Below are 19,497 nucleotides of genomic sequence, written 5' to 3'. Positions count from 1 at the left end.
TCAAGGGCCTCTTCAGTGTTGTCATTGTGGTATACCGAAAGAAAGATGACTGGTGGGCCCGGCGTGGTGACTCATGCCTGTAATCCTAGCACTTTGGGAGGCCGAGGTGGGCAGATCACCTGAGGTCAGGGGTTCAAGACCAGCCTGGCCAACATGGCGAAACCTCGTCTCAACTAATAATACAAAAATTAGCCAGGTGTTGCAGGGCATGCGTGTAATCCCAGCTACTCGGGAGGCTGAGGCAGGAGAATCACTTGAACCTGGGAAGCAGAGGTAGCAGTGAGCGGAGATTGTGCCACTGCATTCCAGCCTGGGCAACAGAGCGAGACTCCATCTCAAAAACAAAACAAAACAAAAAAATGACTGGTGCCTCCTTAAACGTGCAAGGCTGGGTGTAACCCCCAAGAAGGTGCAAGGGCAGTGCTAGGTGAGCCAACACTGGTGCCCCTCTCTGGCATGTACCAGTGCCAGCATGTCCCTTGAACTTGCCTTTCTAGTGCTCTTTTAGACTCTGTCAAAATTACTTCATTGCTGCCAGGCAGGCCTCATTAAATTGTATTGTGGAAGGACAGATGTCTTTTATTTTCCTTGCAAGCTGCTATGCAGGTTAAATCTGTGTTAGCATTATTTTATCAGATTTTAGCTATTATAAAATTTTAGTCCATCTTCATTTTATTCTTATTCTCATTTTTTATCAAGTGGTTCATTTGAATTGTCACAAATCTTTGTGTGCTTAAGTTTTATGTAATTTAGGTTTATTTTCTCATTTCTCCCTCCCCTAGGCTTTTTTCTTTAATTACAGTACCTCAAATCTGAGGCTCTTCTTTTTCCTTCTCCTACCAGTTTCTACATCATTATTTACTCTTTCTTTACCTACTACTTCATGAATCTCTCTTCTCTAAGCCTCTGATTCATGCCCCATCCCAACCCTGTTTGGTGGCCTCAAACTCTGGTATGGCTTCATGGAAAATCCTGAGCTAAGCCTGTGGAATGTTTCCAATTTTTCTCATCTCTCTTCCTTGCCTTGCCTTATCTCAGTCTTAAATAAAATCATCACATATGTGCTGCCCACAAACTTTGGGCCCGGAACTTGGTTGACTTCAGAGGGGATTCAAAGATAGCTTTGAAAGAGTATATATGTAGTCTGGTATGGAAGGTAGGTAGATTCATGAATAACTAAAATAAGGTCTCAGGTAGCATAAGTGAGATGTTTGAGAGACTCTCACAAGATAATGAAGGACTAGATCTAGAGTAGTGTGAGTGGAGAAGAGGAAACGGGAATCACTGAAAGAGAGCGGAAACGGGGATCACTGAAAGAGAGCAGAAACGGGGATCACTGAAAGAGAGCCTAACCCTTTGTTAGCTAATCATGACAGAATCCAGTTACATGACTGTGTTACCAGGGGGTCCTTGCTCCCAGAGCTCCCAAGATGGTGGCGGGCAGCTTCCAAAATGGCAGCAGGCCGCTTCCAAGATGGTGGCAAGCCTCATGTTCTCTGACCTGGAGTTCTTGTCCTCACGGATTCTAAGGAATGGAATCTTGGGCCATGTGGTGAGTGTTATAGCTCTATTAGTAGCCATGGGTCACAGAAGAGAACCGTGGAACCCAGTGACTAGTGTTCAGCTCGATCAGGACGAACCCAGGCACTTAGCCGTGCAGGAACAATGGCAAGCCTTTGTCCTGATTGGGAGCGGCAGTGGGCGCCTCGCTGGATCAGGAGCACAGCAGACACCCTGCCGGATCTGGAGGGATGGAAGTCAGCCACCGGTCTGCCACAGCAGCAAACAGCAGTGGTGGATGGCGAGCGAAAGCCCAGCTTGAGCTGTAACAAACACGGACCAAAAGAAAGTGCAGTTGCAAGATTTAATAGAGTGAAGACAGAGCTCCCATACAAAGGGAGGGGACCGAAAGAGGGTAGCCGTTGCTGGCTGGAATGCCTGGGTTTATATCCCTATCCTTGTCCCTCCCACTGTGCTCTTAGGCGATAGACGATTGGCTATTTCTTTACCTCCTGTTTTTGACTAACTAGCATTTTAGAGAGCTCTCTGATTGGTCGGGTGTGAATTAAGTTACAAGCCCCGTGTTTAAAGGTGGATGTGGTTACCTTCCCAGCTAGGCTTAGGGATTCTTAGTCGGCCTAGGAAATCCAGCTAGTCCTGTCTCTCAACAGGGGCCTTCCCTTGCCTTGCTGGGGGCTGTGTCCAGTTTGATTCACTTTGGCCAGGGTTATCGTTTTCTAACTACTTCTTTTTCATCAGGAGGGCCTTCTGCAGACTTAGTGGGCAGTATCTATCCTTGTTTCTGATTCCTGCCCGACTCACACTGTGTCCTATTTCTAGGTTTCTCATGCGTTCCAGTGGCCTTGTCTTCTTGCCTCCCTTCCCCCGGTCTTCTCACTGGATGTGACTGGACAAGTTTAGTTCTATTCCTGCGGTGTGTATTTGCATCGCGGCCTGGGGGAAGAGTGGGAGGCAGGGTTGGAAGTGACAAAGGCAGTAGGAAGTGGCGTGTCAGGTTGAAATTTCCCTGTTTCAGCATCTAAGGTATATATCCTCAAATTGACCCCCTTCTGGCATAGTTGTTTCTGCAGTCACTGATCTCATTGGTTAAGATGGAAAAGAAACACAGAAAGGCAATGGTAATAATAGAATGATTTCTGACCTATTTCTCCTTGGATGCTTTCCCCAGAGGTAAAGCTAAGATAAAGAGGAAGTTGGTTATGAGAGTGGTGTTCAGTCTTTAAATATCTTGCTTTTGGTGAATGTGAGGGCCTTAGCCTTCCACTGCTTATCTGTAAGTGTTGTTAACATCTAGCCCTTGGAAATCTAGTCTTTGACAAAGTATCTACTGTTTGCAAGATACTTGTGGAAATCTGAGCTGGAGCTCCCTACTGACACAGAGAATGAAGGCGCTTTCTAGATTTCAAGTCTCCTCATGTTTAGGCACTGGTCAGTCATGCTTTTACAAACTCACTCAGACACATTTTCCTTTTTTGTGTTTTCATCAGTCAATGTAGTAGGTCATTTCATGATTCTGAATCTCTCTCTTTTTTTTTTTTTTTTGAGATGGAGTCTCACTCTGTTGCCCAGACTTGAGTGCAGTGACGTGATCTTAGCTCACTGCAACCTCCACCTCCTGGGCTCAAGTGATCCTCCCACCTCAGCCTCTTGAGGAGCTGGGATTACAGGCATGAGCCACCATGCCTGGCTAATTTTTGTATTTTTAGTAGAAGTGGGGTTTCACCATGTTGGTTAGGCTAGTCTCTGACTCCTGAGCTCAAGAGATCCACCTACCTCCGCCTCCCAAAGAGCTGGGATTACAGGCATGAGCCACCGTGCCCATCCCGACTCTTAATCTCTTTATATTTATATATCTTTTCTGGAACCAGTAATGCCTTGCAGAGAAAGCTACAAAAATGTTGTCTTTGTAAATAAGCTTCAGATTGGGAGCAGTTAGTACATAGAAATATTTATTGCATGAGTAAGGCTTTAGTGATATGTACAGATATTACTCAGTTTATGGACTGAGTACCTGGGAAAAAAGTTGTAAAACAAATTTCAGTGACATGTTTGATATATGACTTTAGAAATCACTTCCTATGGGAAAAAACAGTAACAACCCCACCCTGTACTTATATATTGGTTTATGCTTTTCATGAAGTTTCTATGTGTGTAAGCCTTTGCAATAAACTGGAAGACTATTGTTGTCATCCTCATTTTATTGTTGCCTGAAATAAAGGCCAAGGCCCATCCGGTAGCCCTGGGACTAGAACTCATAGTCTAGTTCCATACTCTTTCCTCTGCAAACTGTTTAGATTAAAAGTTTGTATGTGTTGGTAATAATAAGATAAAATTAAAGCAATTGAGTGAGCTTTTAATCATACTACTTATATTCAATTTAAAGAGATGCCTTTTATTCTGATCTTCTTTTGATAAATTCTTACTAAGCACCAGCTGTGTGTCAGGTACTCTTCTAAGTACTGCCTGCAGTGTTGAACAACACAGACACAGAACTTATGTTCTAATGAAGGAAGAGAGACAGTAAATAAGTAAATAGACAACATAACAGCAAGTGATTTCAGATAGTGAATAAGAGCGCTGAAGAATGTAAAACGGAGAACGGTAATCGTAGTTTGGATTGATTTCAGCTAGAAAGATCTGGGAATGCCTCTCTGAAGAGGTTTACATTTGAGCTATCATGTAAGTGAGAAGGAGGCAGGCATAAGCAGATCTGGGAGAAGTACATTATAGAGGAATTAACAAGGGCCAGGGTCTAGAGACAGGAGCAAACAAAACTGTGTTCCTGAAGAACTAAAATAAGATCTGCATGGCTCCGGCTTAGAGGTTGGCAGGGGAAGGAAAGGACAGGTCATAAAGGCCTTTGTAGACCATGGTAAGGGATTTGTGTGTTAACTGTGATGGCCAGGCCTACTGTAATCCCAGCACTTTAGGAGGCCAAGGTGGGAGGATCACTCTCTGAGGCCAGGAGTTTGAGACCAGCCTGGCCAACATGGCGAAACCCCGTCTCTACTAAAAATAAAACAACAACAAAGAAGTAGCTGGGCGTGGTGGCGGGCACCTGTAATCCCAGCTACTTGGGAGGCTGAGGCAGGAGACTTGCTTGAACCCCAGAACTGTAGGCTGTAGTGAGCTGACCTGGGCAATAACAGCAAAACTCCGTGTCCGAAAAACAGAAAACCAAAAAACTATGATGGCTATTTGTCCTACTGTTTTCTTGTTAAAATGTCCTTCATTTTATAAAACGATGGTGATATTAGATAGTAGATTGGTATTTATGTTGCCTGTGCTGAGTGTGAGGGCCTTAGCCTCTACTTTTTTTTTTTTTTTTTTTTTTTGAGACGGAGTCTTTGCTCTGTCGCCCAGGCTAGAGTGCAGTGGCACGAACTCGGCTCACTACAAGCTCCGCCTCCCGGGTTTACGCCATTCTCCTGCCTCAGCCTCCCAAGTAGCTGGGACTACAGGCGCCCGCCACCTCGCCCGGCTAGTTTTTTGTATTTTTTAGTAGAGACGGGGTTTCACCATGTTCGCCAGGATGGTCTCGATCTCCTGACCTTGTGATCCGCCCGTCTCCGCCTCCCAAAGTGCTGGGATTACAGGCGTGAGCCACCGCGCCCGGCCCTTAGCCTCTACTTGTCTGTAAGTGCTGCCAATAATTAATGGTTTTGTAATCTTACTTGTCAACACTAAAAGTTAGTTAATAACCTTATATCAGTCCCCAAACTTGAAAAAAAAATGTTTACCAGCCATGAAATCTGGTAGTTTGGAAACTACGGCAATATACCACAGCAGCTTCCTAATAGGAAGGCTTGAAAATATTTGTCAGTAAAGAGGTTAACATAGGCTGGGCACGGTGGCTCATGCCTGTAATTCCAGCACTTTGAGAGGCCAAGGCAGGCGGATCATGAGGTCAGGAGATCGAGACCATCTTGGCTGACAGGTGAAACCCTGTCTCTACTAAAAATATAAAAAAATTAGCTGGGCGTGGTCGCATGTGCCTATAGTCCCAGCTACTCGGGAGGCTGAGGCAGGAGAATTGCTTGAACCCAGGAGGCAGAGGTTGCAGTGAGCCGAGATTGTGCCACTGCACTCCAGCCTGGGTGACAAAGTGAGACTCCGTCTCAAAAAAAAGAAAAAAAAGAAAAAAAAAAAAAAGAAAAGGTTAACATAATATCCAGGACAGTGGCATGGCATGCTGAAATGTTTTTCTTACAGGAGACGTTTAATTTAAGTTATCTTGAATCTCAGATCTACCTGTACTTTCGTTCACCCACTTTCTTTTCGCTTTCTCCTATCTGTAAGTTCATCACTGGGTCATATAAATTTCTCTTGTTCTTGGGAATTACCTTGTTACAAGCTTCCAGAACTTTGTGCCCAGTACTTAGAATAGTCATTACATTATCACAATTCTTTGGGAAGTTACCCCACATTTAACATACTCAAATCCAGATGCTCCTTCTCAAAGCTCCAAGTAAATTAGTACCCTGATCATTGTTAAAAATGAAATCTAGAGATGAATTTACATGAAATGAGGATACAGATACAGGCCAGAGACCAGATTCAGTCTGGCCCATGCCAGCCATGATTGATTGTATCATGTCTTTCCTTTGCTGGCTGAATCTAGGATTCCTGTTTTCATATGTGATTTGTTCATGAAAATGGGCATTTAGGTTTAGTGTTATGCGTGTTTTAAAGGGAAATTTCTTCCCAGAGAGTCCAAGCACATAAAACACTTCTTCAATGAGGTATTTGAAAGATTTATGCATGTTAGTATATTTTGTTCTTTTTCTTCAAAATTGACCACATAATCTTCTGGCTTATGTCCAGAGAGTGTCTAGTTGAGGCAAAATATTTGCTGCTTTAGGAATCCCTGATGATTACCATGCCTTTTTCATGGTTTTGAGGCTACAGGAGCTAAGTTTATTAGTGACTGGCTGTGCCATTTTTACCATTTCCCACTCATCTTTATAAAATAATGAAGGCAAAATGCTGAACAACAGTGTTTTTTCAGTTTTTAAAAATTTGTTATTTTTATTTTCCTCTTCTCCCTACTGTGATGGCTCCTGAAGGATATCTGAGAAATCGTTAAGGTTTTGCAGAGCACAGGATGCAAACCACAATAAAAAATTCCAAATTGTGGGCTGGGCATGGTGGCTCATGCCTGTTATCCTAGCACTTTGGATCACGAGGTCAGGAGTTCGAGACCAGCTTGGCCAACATGGTGAAACCCTATCTCTACTAAAAATACAAAAGTTAGCTGGGCACAGTGGCACATGCCTGTAGTCCCAGCTACTCATGAGGCTGAGGCAGGAGACTCGCTTGAACCTGGGAGGCAGAGGTGGCATTGAGCCAAGATTGTGCCACTGCATTCCAGCCTGGGCAACAGAGCGAGACTGTCTCAAAAGAAAAAAAAAAATTCCAAATTGTAAACTCAGCCATAAAAAGATGTCTGTGCTATTGAAACTGGCAGAACCACAACACCATAGCTTCAAAAATAGATCTTATGTGTACATTTTAACCTAAAATTATACTTTCAGGTGGCATTTACTGTATAAAGCAAAGTCAAGCTTTGATCATAACTGTTTTGACAGAACACACTTTTTATATAATTTGGGAATGGTGGTGCTATGAGGGCTAAAATATTTTTTGTTTACTAATTTAAAAAGTAAATTTCAGCCGGGCATGGTGGCTCACACCTGTAATCCTAGCACTTTGGGAGGCCAAGGCAGGTGGATCACCTGAGGTCAGGAGTTTGTAGACCAGCTTGGCTAACATGGCGAAACTCTGTCTTTATTAAAAATACAAAAATTAGCTGAGCGTGGTGGCAGGCACCTATACTTCCAGCTACTCAGGAAGCTGAGGCAGGAGAATTGCTTGAACCCAGGAGGCAGAGGTTGCTGTGAGCTGAGATCGGGCCACTGCACTCCAGCCTGTATGACAAGAGCTTAACTCTGTCTCAAAAAAAAAAAAAAAAAAAAAAAGGAAATTTCATATTGGCCAAGATGTCTTTTTTCATAAATTGTTTAATTATAAATAGTTATATGTTTATATATTATTGTAAAATAATTGATTTGCTAGTTTAAATTTTTTTCTTTTTGTCTTCTAGTTTGCCAGGGTTTGGATACCTGATCCAGAGGAAGTCTGGAAGTCAGCAGAGCTGCTCAAAGATTATAAGCCAGGAGATAAAGTCCTGCTACTTCACCTCGAGGAAGGAAAGGTGAGATCTCACTTTCATTTGTCGTCATTGGCATAAAGTGAAGGGAGTTCAAAAGAGTAAGTTTACTGTGAAGTAAACTCTCAATGGAAGTTAAATTGTGAACTTACCTAGAATTTTTACTTACTAAATTAGTAAAAATGGCAAACTCAATTTGCTATCCTGATAGCGTTTTTAATGGCATAGATTAGTGAAAATAGCAGATACTTTTGAAAGCTTTTATTTTGACCTATGAATTTATTATGATTATCAGGTTTAGATTCATATCTAATCCTAAAACTCTTGCATTTAAACTGGTGTGCTATGGGGAGTGCTTGTAGTATTTTTAAAAAGAGGCATGTTGACAGGTCTTAGAGAAGACTCATTGGTGGCAGCATGGAGAGCAAAACTGAGGGGAAGACACTAGTTGGGATGAAGGAGGGAAGAATTAGGCCAATTAGGAGGGCATTGAATACCAAACTAGGGAATTAACTTATTTAACATTTATTGGTCATCTGCTCTGTGTTAGGCAAAATGTTCGGCACTTTGGAATGGATTTTCTCATGTTAAATTTCACACCAACCCTATGGGTTGTCAGGTGATATAATCACTGTTTTCCAAATAAGAAAGCCAAACCTCAGAGACCTTGAGTAGTTTTGCTTAAGGTCACACAGCCAGGAAGTGGCTTTTGGAATTTGAAGAGAGATTTGAACACAGATGACTCTAAGATGAGTGCTTATACTATTTGACTACATTGGAGTTTTGCAGATTACTGGTCATGAGCAGTTGCTTAAGGTGATGTCTGCCATGTTATCCACTGTAAAGTTACTGTTTTCCCTTTGTAATTAGTGAATGTCACTGTGTTGGGGCAGATATTTTGAGGCCACTCATATATCCTGCTTCTCCTTAAACTTTGCCTGCTAATATTTGCCCAGTGTTCATTACTGTGTCTTGCCTGCAGCAAGTATTGTTGTGTTCTAGTGGTGATTCTCCATTTCTTTCCTTCCTTGTATACTTATTAACTAGAATTCTTCTATAGGGAAGGAAGTATTGTTTCTTCTGTCCCATTTATGTATTTATTTAATCATGTATTTATTATGAACTCATGGGTATTTCTTTTATTCTTCATTACTATCATTACTTATTTTATCAGTTAAATTGTTGCAGCTTTGGTCATTGAGATCTCTCTTAGATTGGGTCCTCTGCCTTTTTTGACAAGTCCCTATCCTTTTTTATTTTTTTTGAGACAGGGTCTCACTCTGTCACCCAGGCTGGAGTGCAGTGGCTTGATCATGGCTCCCAAGCTCAGCCTCCCTAGTGGCTAGAATCACAGGCATGAGCTACCATGCCTGGCTAATTTTTAAAATTTTTTAGTAGAGATGGAGTGTCAATACGTTGTCCAGGCTAGTCTTGAACTCCTGGGCTCAAGCAGTCCTCCCACCTCGGCCTCCTAAAGTGCTGGGATTATAGGCATGAGCCACTGTGCCTGGCCTTTTTTTTTTTTTTTTTTTTTTTTTTTTTTTTTTAAAGATATAGCACTTCTCCTGGTACCCCAAGACACTTACCCTGTATTTCCCCTTTCCCAGCCCTGGTACCTTATATTGGAGGATAGTATTTGACAACCAAGATCTGAGCACTAGGTGTGCTCGTTGCTATTGAGATGACACCACTTCTAGGCCCGCTTAGCATACAGAGCTAGAAAAATATATACATGGATAGATAGATAGATACTAATATGTATGCATACTATACTAATGTATACTCAACCATCTATACTTACTTTATGTTTACATGTGTATGTATGTGTTTGTATATACATATTTTATATATATAATGTGTTTTTAGAGATGGATGTCTTGCTATGTTGCCCAGGCTGGTCTTGAACTACTGGGCTCAAGCAGTCTTTCTACCTCATCCTCCCAAAGTGCTGGGATTAAAGGCATTAGCTATGCACTTGACCTTTTTTTTTTTTTTTTTTGAGATGGAGTCTACAGTCTCTGCTCACTGTGACCTCCGCCTCCCCTCCCGGGTTCAAATGATTCTTGTGCCGCAGCTTCCTGAGTAGCTGGGATTACAGGCACATGCCACCATGCCTGGCCAGTTTTTGTGTTTTTAGTAGAGACAGGGTTTTACCATGTTGACCAGGCTGGTCTCGAACTCCTGACCTCAAGTGATCCACCCACCTTGGCCTCCCAAAGTGCTGGGATTACAGGCGTGAGCCACTGCACCCAGTCTTGACTTTCTTTTAAAAAAATAAAACCCGTGAGTTAATAGGGATCCTTTTTTCTCCAGTCCAATGCCACCAGGTTCATTCTATTATTTTTCCTTTGATTATGTATACTATAACTTCTCTCTTTGGTTTTCATTATCTATAATATATTACTTATTCATTACATACGTAAAGTTATTTCAGAATTGCTAATCCATACCCCTATGAGAAGCAGATTTGCCAACCAGAGTACAGTGTCTATGTTTAATTTTATTAATCCTTAGTATTTTTTTAAAATATAGAAATAGAATGATACATATCTTTAATAAAAGCAAGAATAGGGACAAGGGTCAAACAAGAAGAATAAACATTATAAAATTAACTAACTATTCAAGAATCATTCTCTTTTTAGAAACTATAGTCACTTAGGGTCCTAGATTAAAATAGAGAAAGCATGGCTTTTGTAATAGTAGAAGAGTATATTTATTTAATGATGTCCATTGATTCCAGAGGAGCAGGTTATATTCATTTAAAACCTAACTCCAAGAAAGAAATTTCTGTGAAGATATTACAGATCTTCTCTACCTTTCAAATTAGTGTCTTCTCTAGTATTTCAATTTCAGCTCCTCCCCACACTCACCACAAACAACCCCACCCTGTAATGAAGACTGAGAAAAGAGCTCTGGGTTGCCCTTCTGCCATTCTGGAGTCTTCTGGCTAACACCAGAACAGACAATTGTGTATTTACAGGGCCAATGCAAGGACCAGTCAGCCCCAGGCAAGGGTGATATTCTCTGATAAGCAGGCAGCAAGAAATGCTAAGGGGTAAATTGTTAATTTTTCTCTCCTTTAGCATAATTCATTCAAATATGATTTGACTATTTGACCTCTGTATATATTTTCAGTATTAACAAAACTGGCTTTTTACAAAACCTTGTCCCTCCCTACAACTAAATTGAATTTTTATTCTTATTCACTTGTCCTATGTTATTTGCCCCTTAATATGTAGTTAAGTGACAATATTCGTGGTTGGCTATGCCATAAAGCCATATTCCCATGACTTTAAAGTGAGTAGTGGCTAGTAGTGGTCACTCATACCTGTAATGCCAGCATTTGGGAGGCCAATGTGGGAGGATCCCTTGAGCCCGGGAGTTCAAGATCAGCCTGGGCAACATAGTGAGACCCCATCTCTATTAAAAATTAAGTGAATAGTGCTTGTTAACTTTTGGGACCAGGAACCCCATTAAAATGTCATTTTTGTTTTGTTTTGTTTTTGTTTTTGTTGAGATGGAGTCTTGCTCTGTCACCCAGACTGGAGTGCAGTAGCGTGACCTTGGCTCACTGGAAACTTCGCCTCCAGGGTTCAAGTGATTCTCCTGCCTCAGCCTCCCAAGTAGCTGGAATTACAGGTGCCCACCACCATGCCTGGCTAATTTTTTTTTTTTTTTTTTTGAGACGGAGTCTCGCTCTGTGACCCAGGCTGGAATGCAGTGGCGCGATCTCAGCTCACTGCAAGCTCCACCTCCTGGGTTCACGCCGTTCTCCTGCCTCAGCCTCCTGAGTAGCTGGGACTACAGGCTCCTGCCACTATGCCTGGCTAATTTTTTGTATTTTTAGTAGAGATAGGGTTTCTCCGTGTTAGCCAGGATGGTCTCGATCTCCTGACCTCGTGATCCACCCGCCTCGGCCTCCCAGAGTGCTGGGATTACAGGCGTGAGCCACCACGCCTGGCACGCCTGGCTAATTTTCATGTTTTTAGTAGAGATGGGGTTTCACCATGTTGGCCAGGTTGGTTTTGAACTGCTGACCTCAGGTGATTCACCCACCTCGGCCTCCCAGAGTGTTGGGATTACAGGCGTGAGCCACCATACGTGGCCAATTTTTGTATTTTTAATAAAGATGGAGTTTTGCCATGTTGGCCAGGCTGGTCTTGAACTCCTGACCTCAGTTTATCTGCCCACCTTGGCCTCCCAAAGTACTGGAATTACAGGTGTGAGCCACCGCACCCAGCCTAACTCTGATGAATGAATCAGCTTATGCACAGAAAAAAAGCAAAACAAAACAAAAATCTAATGAAAACTATGAATTGTCTTGCCTCAAAAAAAGTACACACGTGCACATACACAGAGTGTTGCACATAATTTCAGGGGATTCTTGAGTCTCGTGGTTTAGGGGTTCCTAAGTACTTACCACATGCCAGACTTGCCTCATTTACTTTTTACCACAACCCTGTTAGCTCATTTTACAAAGGAGGGATTTGGGTTAAATACTGTAATTCAAAACCACATAAAAAGTAAATATTAGTATTAGGATTTGAATCCAGGTCAATCTGATCCTAGAGTCAAGCTCTTGACCACTCTTTTATATTGTCTGCCACTTTTTTATAGGTAAAAGGGGATGGAGGAGAGAAACGTATTTAAAAATTTAAAACTTCTGATTCAATAGGTGGGTGAAAAAGGTCTAGGCTATAACTTTTCAAACTATATTAGCAAAAATTGTTAATACAAGTTAGTATGTCTGATGAAAACGCAATTCATACTGTTTTCCATCTCCACCAGTTTCTGTGATATTGGAAGGTGCTAGGAAAATAATGCATTTGATAGCTGAGAAGCAAATCAGGAATAGGAAGTGAGCAAAATTCATGGCTCTTTTTCATAGTCCTTGCCATAATTTATCTAGATTCTGTGCCTTGTGCATTTTCAGGATTTGGAATACCGTCTAGATCCAAAGACCAAGGAGCTGCCTCACTTACGAAATCCTGACATACTTGTTGGTGAAAATGACCTCACAGCCCTCAGCTATCTTCATGAGCCTGCTGTGCTCCATAATCTCAGAGTCCGCTTTATTGATTCCAAACTTATTTATACATATTGTGGTAAGTATGCTTTGCTTTCTGAATAGACTGTGGACTCTTTCCTGTACTGGACATAGCCATGGAAATATTGTACATGGGGAAAGCAGGCTGTGGCTGGATTTTCTCTGAGAGACAAAATCACTTGAACATTATCTGAAAGATTTACCAGTATTTATTAGCCAAGTTACATTTATGCTGAATAAACTCACTTGTGAGCTTACATAATTTTGCTAAAAGTAAGAAAGACTGGGCCCATCTTTTGGAAATTTTTTCCCTCACAGAAGTCATATGTCAGATTTGGTGCCAAATTCACCAGTTATTTTCTTCTCTTCCAAAAACTACTACACAAAGAGTAGATGTCCAAGGACTTATCTTTGGAGCAGGTTCAAGAGATTTAGTGTTATCTTGTGGTCAGTTACTCGCCATGCAGAACTAACTTGACTCTGGTGATTCGTCTTGCTCACTCCTGCTTGCCTGGGCCTCTGCTCATTGCAGTGTTAGCTGCCAGCCACCCAGCTCATGGTGATTTTTATCTCTCCAAGAAATAAAGCTTCCACATGTGTGTATGTTTGTGTTCCTTTCTCCCTTCTCCAGCTTTCCTTCTTTTTTCTCTCTTTCCCGGTTTGTTCTTATCTTTTATTTTCTTCCTTTCCTCTGGCTATTTTTTCTCCACTGACGTCTTATCATTCTTTCACTAATCACTCTGTCCTCTGAAGCTCAAATCTGGATTCATTCATTCGTGTGGTATACCCAACACAGTGTTCATGATTTCTTCATTACTCTCCTGTTTTAGACAGGAACAGCCACCTTTTCTTCTTAAAATAATTGACATCCTTTATATCATTGATACTAACTTTTCTTTACTGGTAATTATTTCTTTTTCTCAATTTTTATTTTTCTTCCATTTTTTTTCCTTGCACATGTGTTACCTTCTCAGTGAAGTCTTGTCTGGCCACCCTATCAAGCCAGAAACCCCTCCTTACTGTCTTTCTTCCCGCATTATTTTTTGCCTTCTTTTCCTTACTATTTAATCTGTGATTGTGTGTGTGTGTGTGTGTGTGTGTGTGTATATATATATATATTTTCTTACGTATCAATTGTCTGAATTTCCCACTAGCATTTAAGTCCCATGAGGGTAAAGATTAGCCTTTTTGTTTTGTTTTGTTTACTGTCGTAAATTCAGCATTTAGAAAAGACTTTACATGTAGTTGGAACTGAATAAACATTTGTTGAATGAACGACTTCATTAAGTTAATATATACCTACTGAAAAATTATTAGGAGATACAGAAAAGTATAAAAAAGGAAAAACAATTATATGTAACTCACCACTGAAAAATAGCCAGTATTAATATTGACTTACATCCTTTTTCTTTATATGCATGAGAGGTATAAGTTGATATAAAATTGGAATCAGTCTATGTATAGTTTTGTATTATATTTTCCTATGACATTTAATATCCTTCAAAAACATGATTTGGACCAGGTGCTGTGGCTCACCCTGTAATCCCAGCACCTTGCGAAGCTGAGGCAGGCAGATCACTTGAGTCCAGGAGTTCAAGCCTGGGCAACATGACAAAATCCGGTCTCTACAAAAAAATACAAAAACTAGCCAGGCATGGTGTTGCGTGTCCATAGTCCCAGCTGCCTGGGAGGCTGAAGTGAGAGGATTGCATAAGCCTGGGAGGTCTAGGCTGTAGTGAGCCGAGACAGTACCACTGCTCTCCAGCTTGGGTGACAGGGTGAGACCCTGTCTCAAAATAAACAAACAAACATGATTTTTGGTAGTGGCTTAGTAGTCTATCATATGGATGTAACAGAATGCATTCAACTAGTCTCCTTGCCCTAAATATTTTGTTTCCATTTTCACTGTTACAGATAACATTATGATAAACATCTTTGTGGGCGGGGGGAACCTCTTTGCATGAATTTCTGATTATTTCATTTGGATAAATTGTAGAAGTAAAGTGGAAGTTTTGAATTAAATATATGAAGATATTTAAAGTTCTTATAACATTGCCACATTATTTTAAGCCCCCTAGTCCAGTTTTTAAATGGTGTTTTAGGCAGAACTATGTATAATGGGTTCAGAGGCAAAGGCTATGATACGTTTTGATCCTCAATTTATTGGTTTAATATTAACTAAATTGAAATGAAGGATTGTGTTAACTGTGAGTCTGACTTTACTAAGTTTGATATGCCCATTAGGGTATCATTGACTTCTTTTTCTTTCTTGTCACCCACCCTATTCCCAGGTATAGTCCTAGTAGCTATAAATCCCTATGAACAGCTGCCTATTTATGGAGAAGATATTATTAATGCATACAGTGGTCAGAACATGGGTGATATGGATCCACATATCTTTGCAGTAGCTGAAGAAGCTTACAAGCAAATGGCCAGGTTGGTAGAAGCTTTCATAGTTATTTTATGGCAATTAGATATGATAATTTCTTCTTGCTGAGTCACATATATTTTAAAGTGGATGGCAACCTTGTAAATAATTACTAAATAAGCAGCCTTGACAAGTTTGTCTCAGGTGGCTTGGATTATTATTAAATAATAAAGTGGGCCGGGCATGGTGGCTCATGCCTGTGATCCCAGCACTTTGGGAGGCCAAGGTGGGCGGATCACCTGAGGTCAGGAGTTCGAGACTAGCCTGGCCAACATCGCGAAACTCTGCCTCTACTAAAATTGCAAAAATTAGCTGGGTGTGGAGACACACACCTGTAATCCCAGCTACTTGGGAGGCTGAGGCAGGAGAATCACTTGAACCTGGGAGACAGAGGTTTCTGTGAGCCAAGATTGTGCCACTGCACTCCATCCTGGGCCACAGAGCAGGACTGCATCTCAAAAACAACCAACCAACCCAAGAGAAACAAAAAAAACCCTCACATTTATAAAGGGACATAGAGTTTTTAAAAACTGCCTTTGAAATTTCATCATGATCCTGTGACTAGGAAAAGACAGATGCAGATGTTATGTTTTACAGACGAGAGGATTAGTGTAGTGACCTACCCAATGGCAGTCAGCTAATGAGTAATAGACCAGAACTAAAAGGCCTAGGAGCTGTAAAAAAAAATCTTTCTGAATCCTAGGGGATTAAATCTAAAGGAAAGTGTGAAATTTTTTTCTTTCAAGATGGGGTCTTGCTATATTGCCCAGGTTGGACTTGAACTCCTGGGTTCAAGCAGCCCTCCTCCTTCAGCCTCCTGAGTAGTTGGTACTGCAGGCATGCACTACCATGCCCAACTGAAAGTGTGAATTTTAACGTTAGTATGATATGATAGGGCATCAGTTATCCCGAACAGCATCTGCAAAATGTCTCTCTTTTTTTTTTTTTTTTTTTTGAGACATAGTCTCGCTGTGTTGCTCAGGCTGGAGTGCAGTGGCGATCTCGGTTCACTGCAAGCCCCACTCCCCAGGTTCACGCCATTCTCCTGCCTCAGCCTCCCGAGTAGCTGGGACTACAGGCGCCCGCCACCACACCCGGCTAATTTTTTGTATTTTTAGTAGAGATGGGGTTTCACCATGTTAGCCAGGATGGTCTTGATCTCCTGACCTCGTGATCCACCTGCCCTGGCCTCCCAAAGTGCTCGGATTACAGGCGTGAGCCACCGCACCTGGCAAAATGTCTCTTATATTAACCATGGAACCCCAAAATGTTGAGGGTGGAAAATGGGAGAAAAATGCTACTTTCAAGACTAGATTATGCTCTTAATAACATAATAATAAAATATAAAACTGTGAATGTATAGAAGAATAGCTTAAGTTTAATTCATTTCTCCAGCCTATAAAGCAGAACATATTATAAATATAATATGGGAAACCCACGAGTAATTTATAAGGTGGAAAGAAAACTAATACTGCAGAGGTTTTTATTTTCTCCTCTCCAGCCAGGGAGAGTATACATGATTGGTCCAGCATGTAATGGAATTTTAGAATTATTTCAGTGACAAAGCCCTAGAAATCATTATGCCCTTTTAATAATAAAATAATATTAATGTGGATACTTCTAATAGCAGCTAACATGTGCTCTGTGAAGGGCATTATTTAATTGTTTTCCATTTAACTAATTTTATTCTCATAGCAACCTCTGAATTTGGTATTATTATTAATTTTCATTTTACAAATGAGAAAAATGAAGTACAGAGAAGTTGTGTAACTTTTCTAAAGTCACATAACTAGGAAGACCAGTTTTCAAATTCAATTAGTCTGACATTATGAAATATCAATGTATTAAATATAAAATGACTAAACATAGGTTAGCACTACCAAACATGTCATATTATGCCAGCTTCTGCTATAAAATAGTAGTGTTCAAAGCTTAAGAAAAATTATATTTTAAGCTTAAAATTAAGAAAATTCCATCTATAAGGGAAAAATCTACCAATAGCTGATTTGTATAGTATCAGAGCATTACAGTACAGTTTCAACACCACTTAGTACAACCTGAGAACTACTGGGCAGAGAAAAAAATCACATGGAGGGCTAGACTCTAAAAATAATCTCAGAAAATTGTATAGTGCTCAGAGAATTATATGACTCTTTGGAAAGTAGTAGTCTTAAATACAAAAGCATAGCTCTTACCATCTTTGTTACTGGTCATTCACAGATAGTATTAGGTTTATACGAATATTTACGGCTTTCTACCTTTAGATTTACCTTGGTTTCCTGTAATTTCTTCTTCTCATTATTATCTATTGTGATTCAGTCACTCAAGGTGATTTCTTAACTGAAGGTTGTCTTTTTTCCTTTTGCTTGGTTTTCTTTTTCAGACAGTTTTAAAATATGCCTCAGTCAGATATGGTATTATATTTACCATTTATATAAATAGATCTGTACTCATAACATCTGCCACCACAGTTAAATAGACTGTATCTGTTTAGGCTTACCGTAGGGAATAACTGCTGCAGGATCATTTCTTGCCATTGTTTTCTTGTCAAACAAAGATGCAAATCTGGATTTCCAGATGCAAATCCTGGTGTTTCACATTACCATCATTTCTAGGGATCCCTCATGTCTTCAGGGAAGGTACAATTCATCGTTCATCTAATAGAGATTTATTGAACACCATCCAAACACCAGGCACTGTTCTGGGCATGGGGGATACAAATTAAATAGACAGGAATTCCTACCCCATGAAGTCAGGCGTGATTAACAATAAAAGTATTAGCTGGGCATGGTGGCACGGGTCTGTAGGCGGATCACTTAAGCCTCGGAATTCAAGGATACAGTAATCTATGATTGTGCTTCTACACTCCAGCCTGGGCAACATAATGAGACCCTGCCTTTACAAACAAAATACAAAAATTAGCCAGGCATGGTGGCATGTACCTTTACTCCCAGCTACTCAGAGGTCTGAGGTGAGAGGATCGCTTGAGCCCGGGAGTTGAAGGCTGCAGTGAGCCAAGATGGTGCCACTGCACTCCAGGCTGGGTGACAGAGCAAGGCCCTATCTACAAAAAAAAAAAAAAAAAAAAAAGTAACAAAAAAATTAAAGAACATACTGTGCTGGAGCAAAGTTAGAAGCCAGGAGACTAGTTGGGAGGTTATTGCCTTGATCCATGCAAGAGATGATCATTTAATTAGTGGAGGTGGTAAAACGTTATTGCCTTGATCCATGCAAGAGATGATCATTTAATTAGTGGAGGTGGTAAAACGTAGATGAATTCTGGGTATATTTTTAAGACAGAACTGCCAAAGGCTTGCTTATGTGGGGTTATTTGAGAAAAAGAGGGGTTAAGGATGGCAGTAAGGATTTGGACTGCCTAGAAGGTTGGAGTTACTGTTTACTGAGATGTAGAAGATGGCAGGAAGAGCAGCTTGTGTGTGTTGTGGGGTGGGGAGTAGGGGGAAAGGAGCAGAGTTCTAATTTAGATCTTTAAGGTTGAAAAGATGTTTTTGACATCTATCGTAAAAACAAAACTCATACTAGGGATTCTTTCCAAGCAGATCTATGTCCGGTGACATCAGCAATAACCAGGATCCTTAAGCAGGATCCTTGACTCATGGCTTCTTTTTAAACATGCTCCTTAGAGAGTACGATGCCCTCATAAAATACGTTCCTAGTATAGCCTTTTAATTTTAATTGTCCTTGTTGACTTACCATGGAGAAAAACTCAGTGGACTGCCATACCTATTTTTTTCTCTTATTCTTGTTTGACATTCTTGCCAGCCTTTTCTCATGCTGGAACTAGGGTTTTTGTTTTGTTTTGTGTTGTTTCCTTAAAACCAGGTAGTGCTGATGGATTTTTTAGCTGTGTTTTCTCTCCACTGTGGTAGTGTAAATCAGTTTTATTGACTAAGTTTCATTTATTTAAATTTGCTTGAAATAAGTTAGTTATATGCAATTAACTTTGGTCTAGTGAAAAAGACATCTGTACTAGTCACTATCTACCAATAAATGACCATATAAGCTCAAATCTGGTCTCCCTCAGTCTCCATTTTATCATCTATAAAATGGAACAGTGTCACTGATGGTCTAGTTTTACATTGATAGGTTTCTGTGGTATGCATTTGTTGTCTTTATATTTGATGAGAACTAATGCATAGACATTTTTCTTTTTAGTTGAGGGGAGACCATTGTAGGTAGCTGTGTAACAAAGCAGAAGAAGCATTGCGTAGACTTTCTCCTGGAAATCAAGAGATGTGGGGTGTAACAACCCAGCTCTACTCTATGCCAGTCATCAACCTTGGACAAACCATCTAACCTCTTGGTGTTACT

General features: G+C 40.7%; 1 protein-coding gene across 4 annotated transcripts in view; it reads left to right on the top strand.

The window, feature by feature from the left end:
* MYO5A (myosin VA) overlaps positions 1-19,497 on the top strand; it is a 214,462-nt gene that overhangs the window by 75,511 nt on the left and 119,454 nt on the right. For all 4 annotated transcript variants that reach the window (XM_038009994.2, XM_008016570.3, XM_008016567.3 and 1 more), the window contains exons 2-4: positions 7,625-7,735; positions 12,624-12,795; positions 15,029-15,173. In XM_038009994.2, coding sequence (XP_037865922.2) covers positions 7,625-7,735; positions 12,624-12,795; positions 15,029-15,173 — 428 coding nt within the window. The remainder of the gene's footprint in view (positions 1-7,624; positions 7,736-12,623; positions 12,796-15,028; positions 15,174-19,497) is intronic.

The sequence above is a fragment of the Chlorocebus sabaeus genome, chromosome 26 (assembly GCF_047675955.1).
Source record: "Chlorocebus sabaeus isolate Y175 chromosome 26, mChlSab1.0.hap1, whole genome shotgun sequence".
NCBI classification, from domain to species: domain Eukaryota; kingdom Metazoa; phylum Chordata; class Mammalia; order Primates; family Cercopithecidae; genus Chlorocebus; species Chlorocebus sabaeus.
Note: the sequence above shows the minus strand (reverse complement) of the source record. Positions and strands in the feature narration are given on the sequence as shown.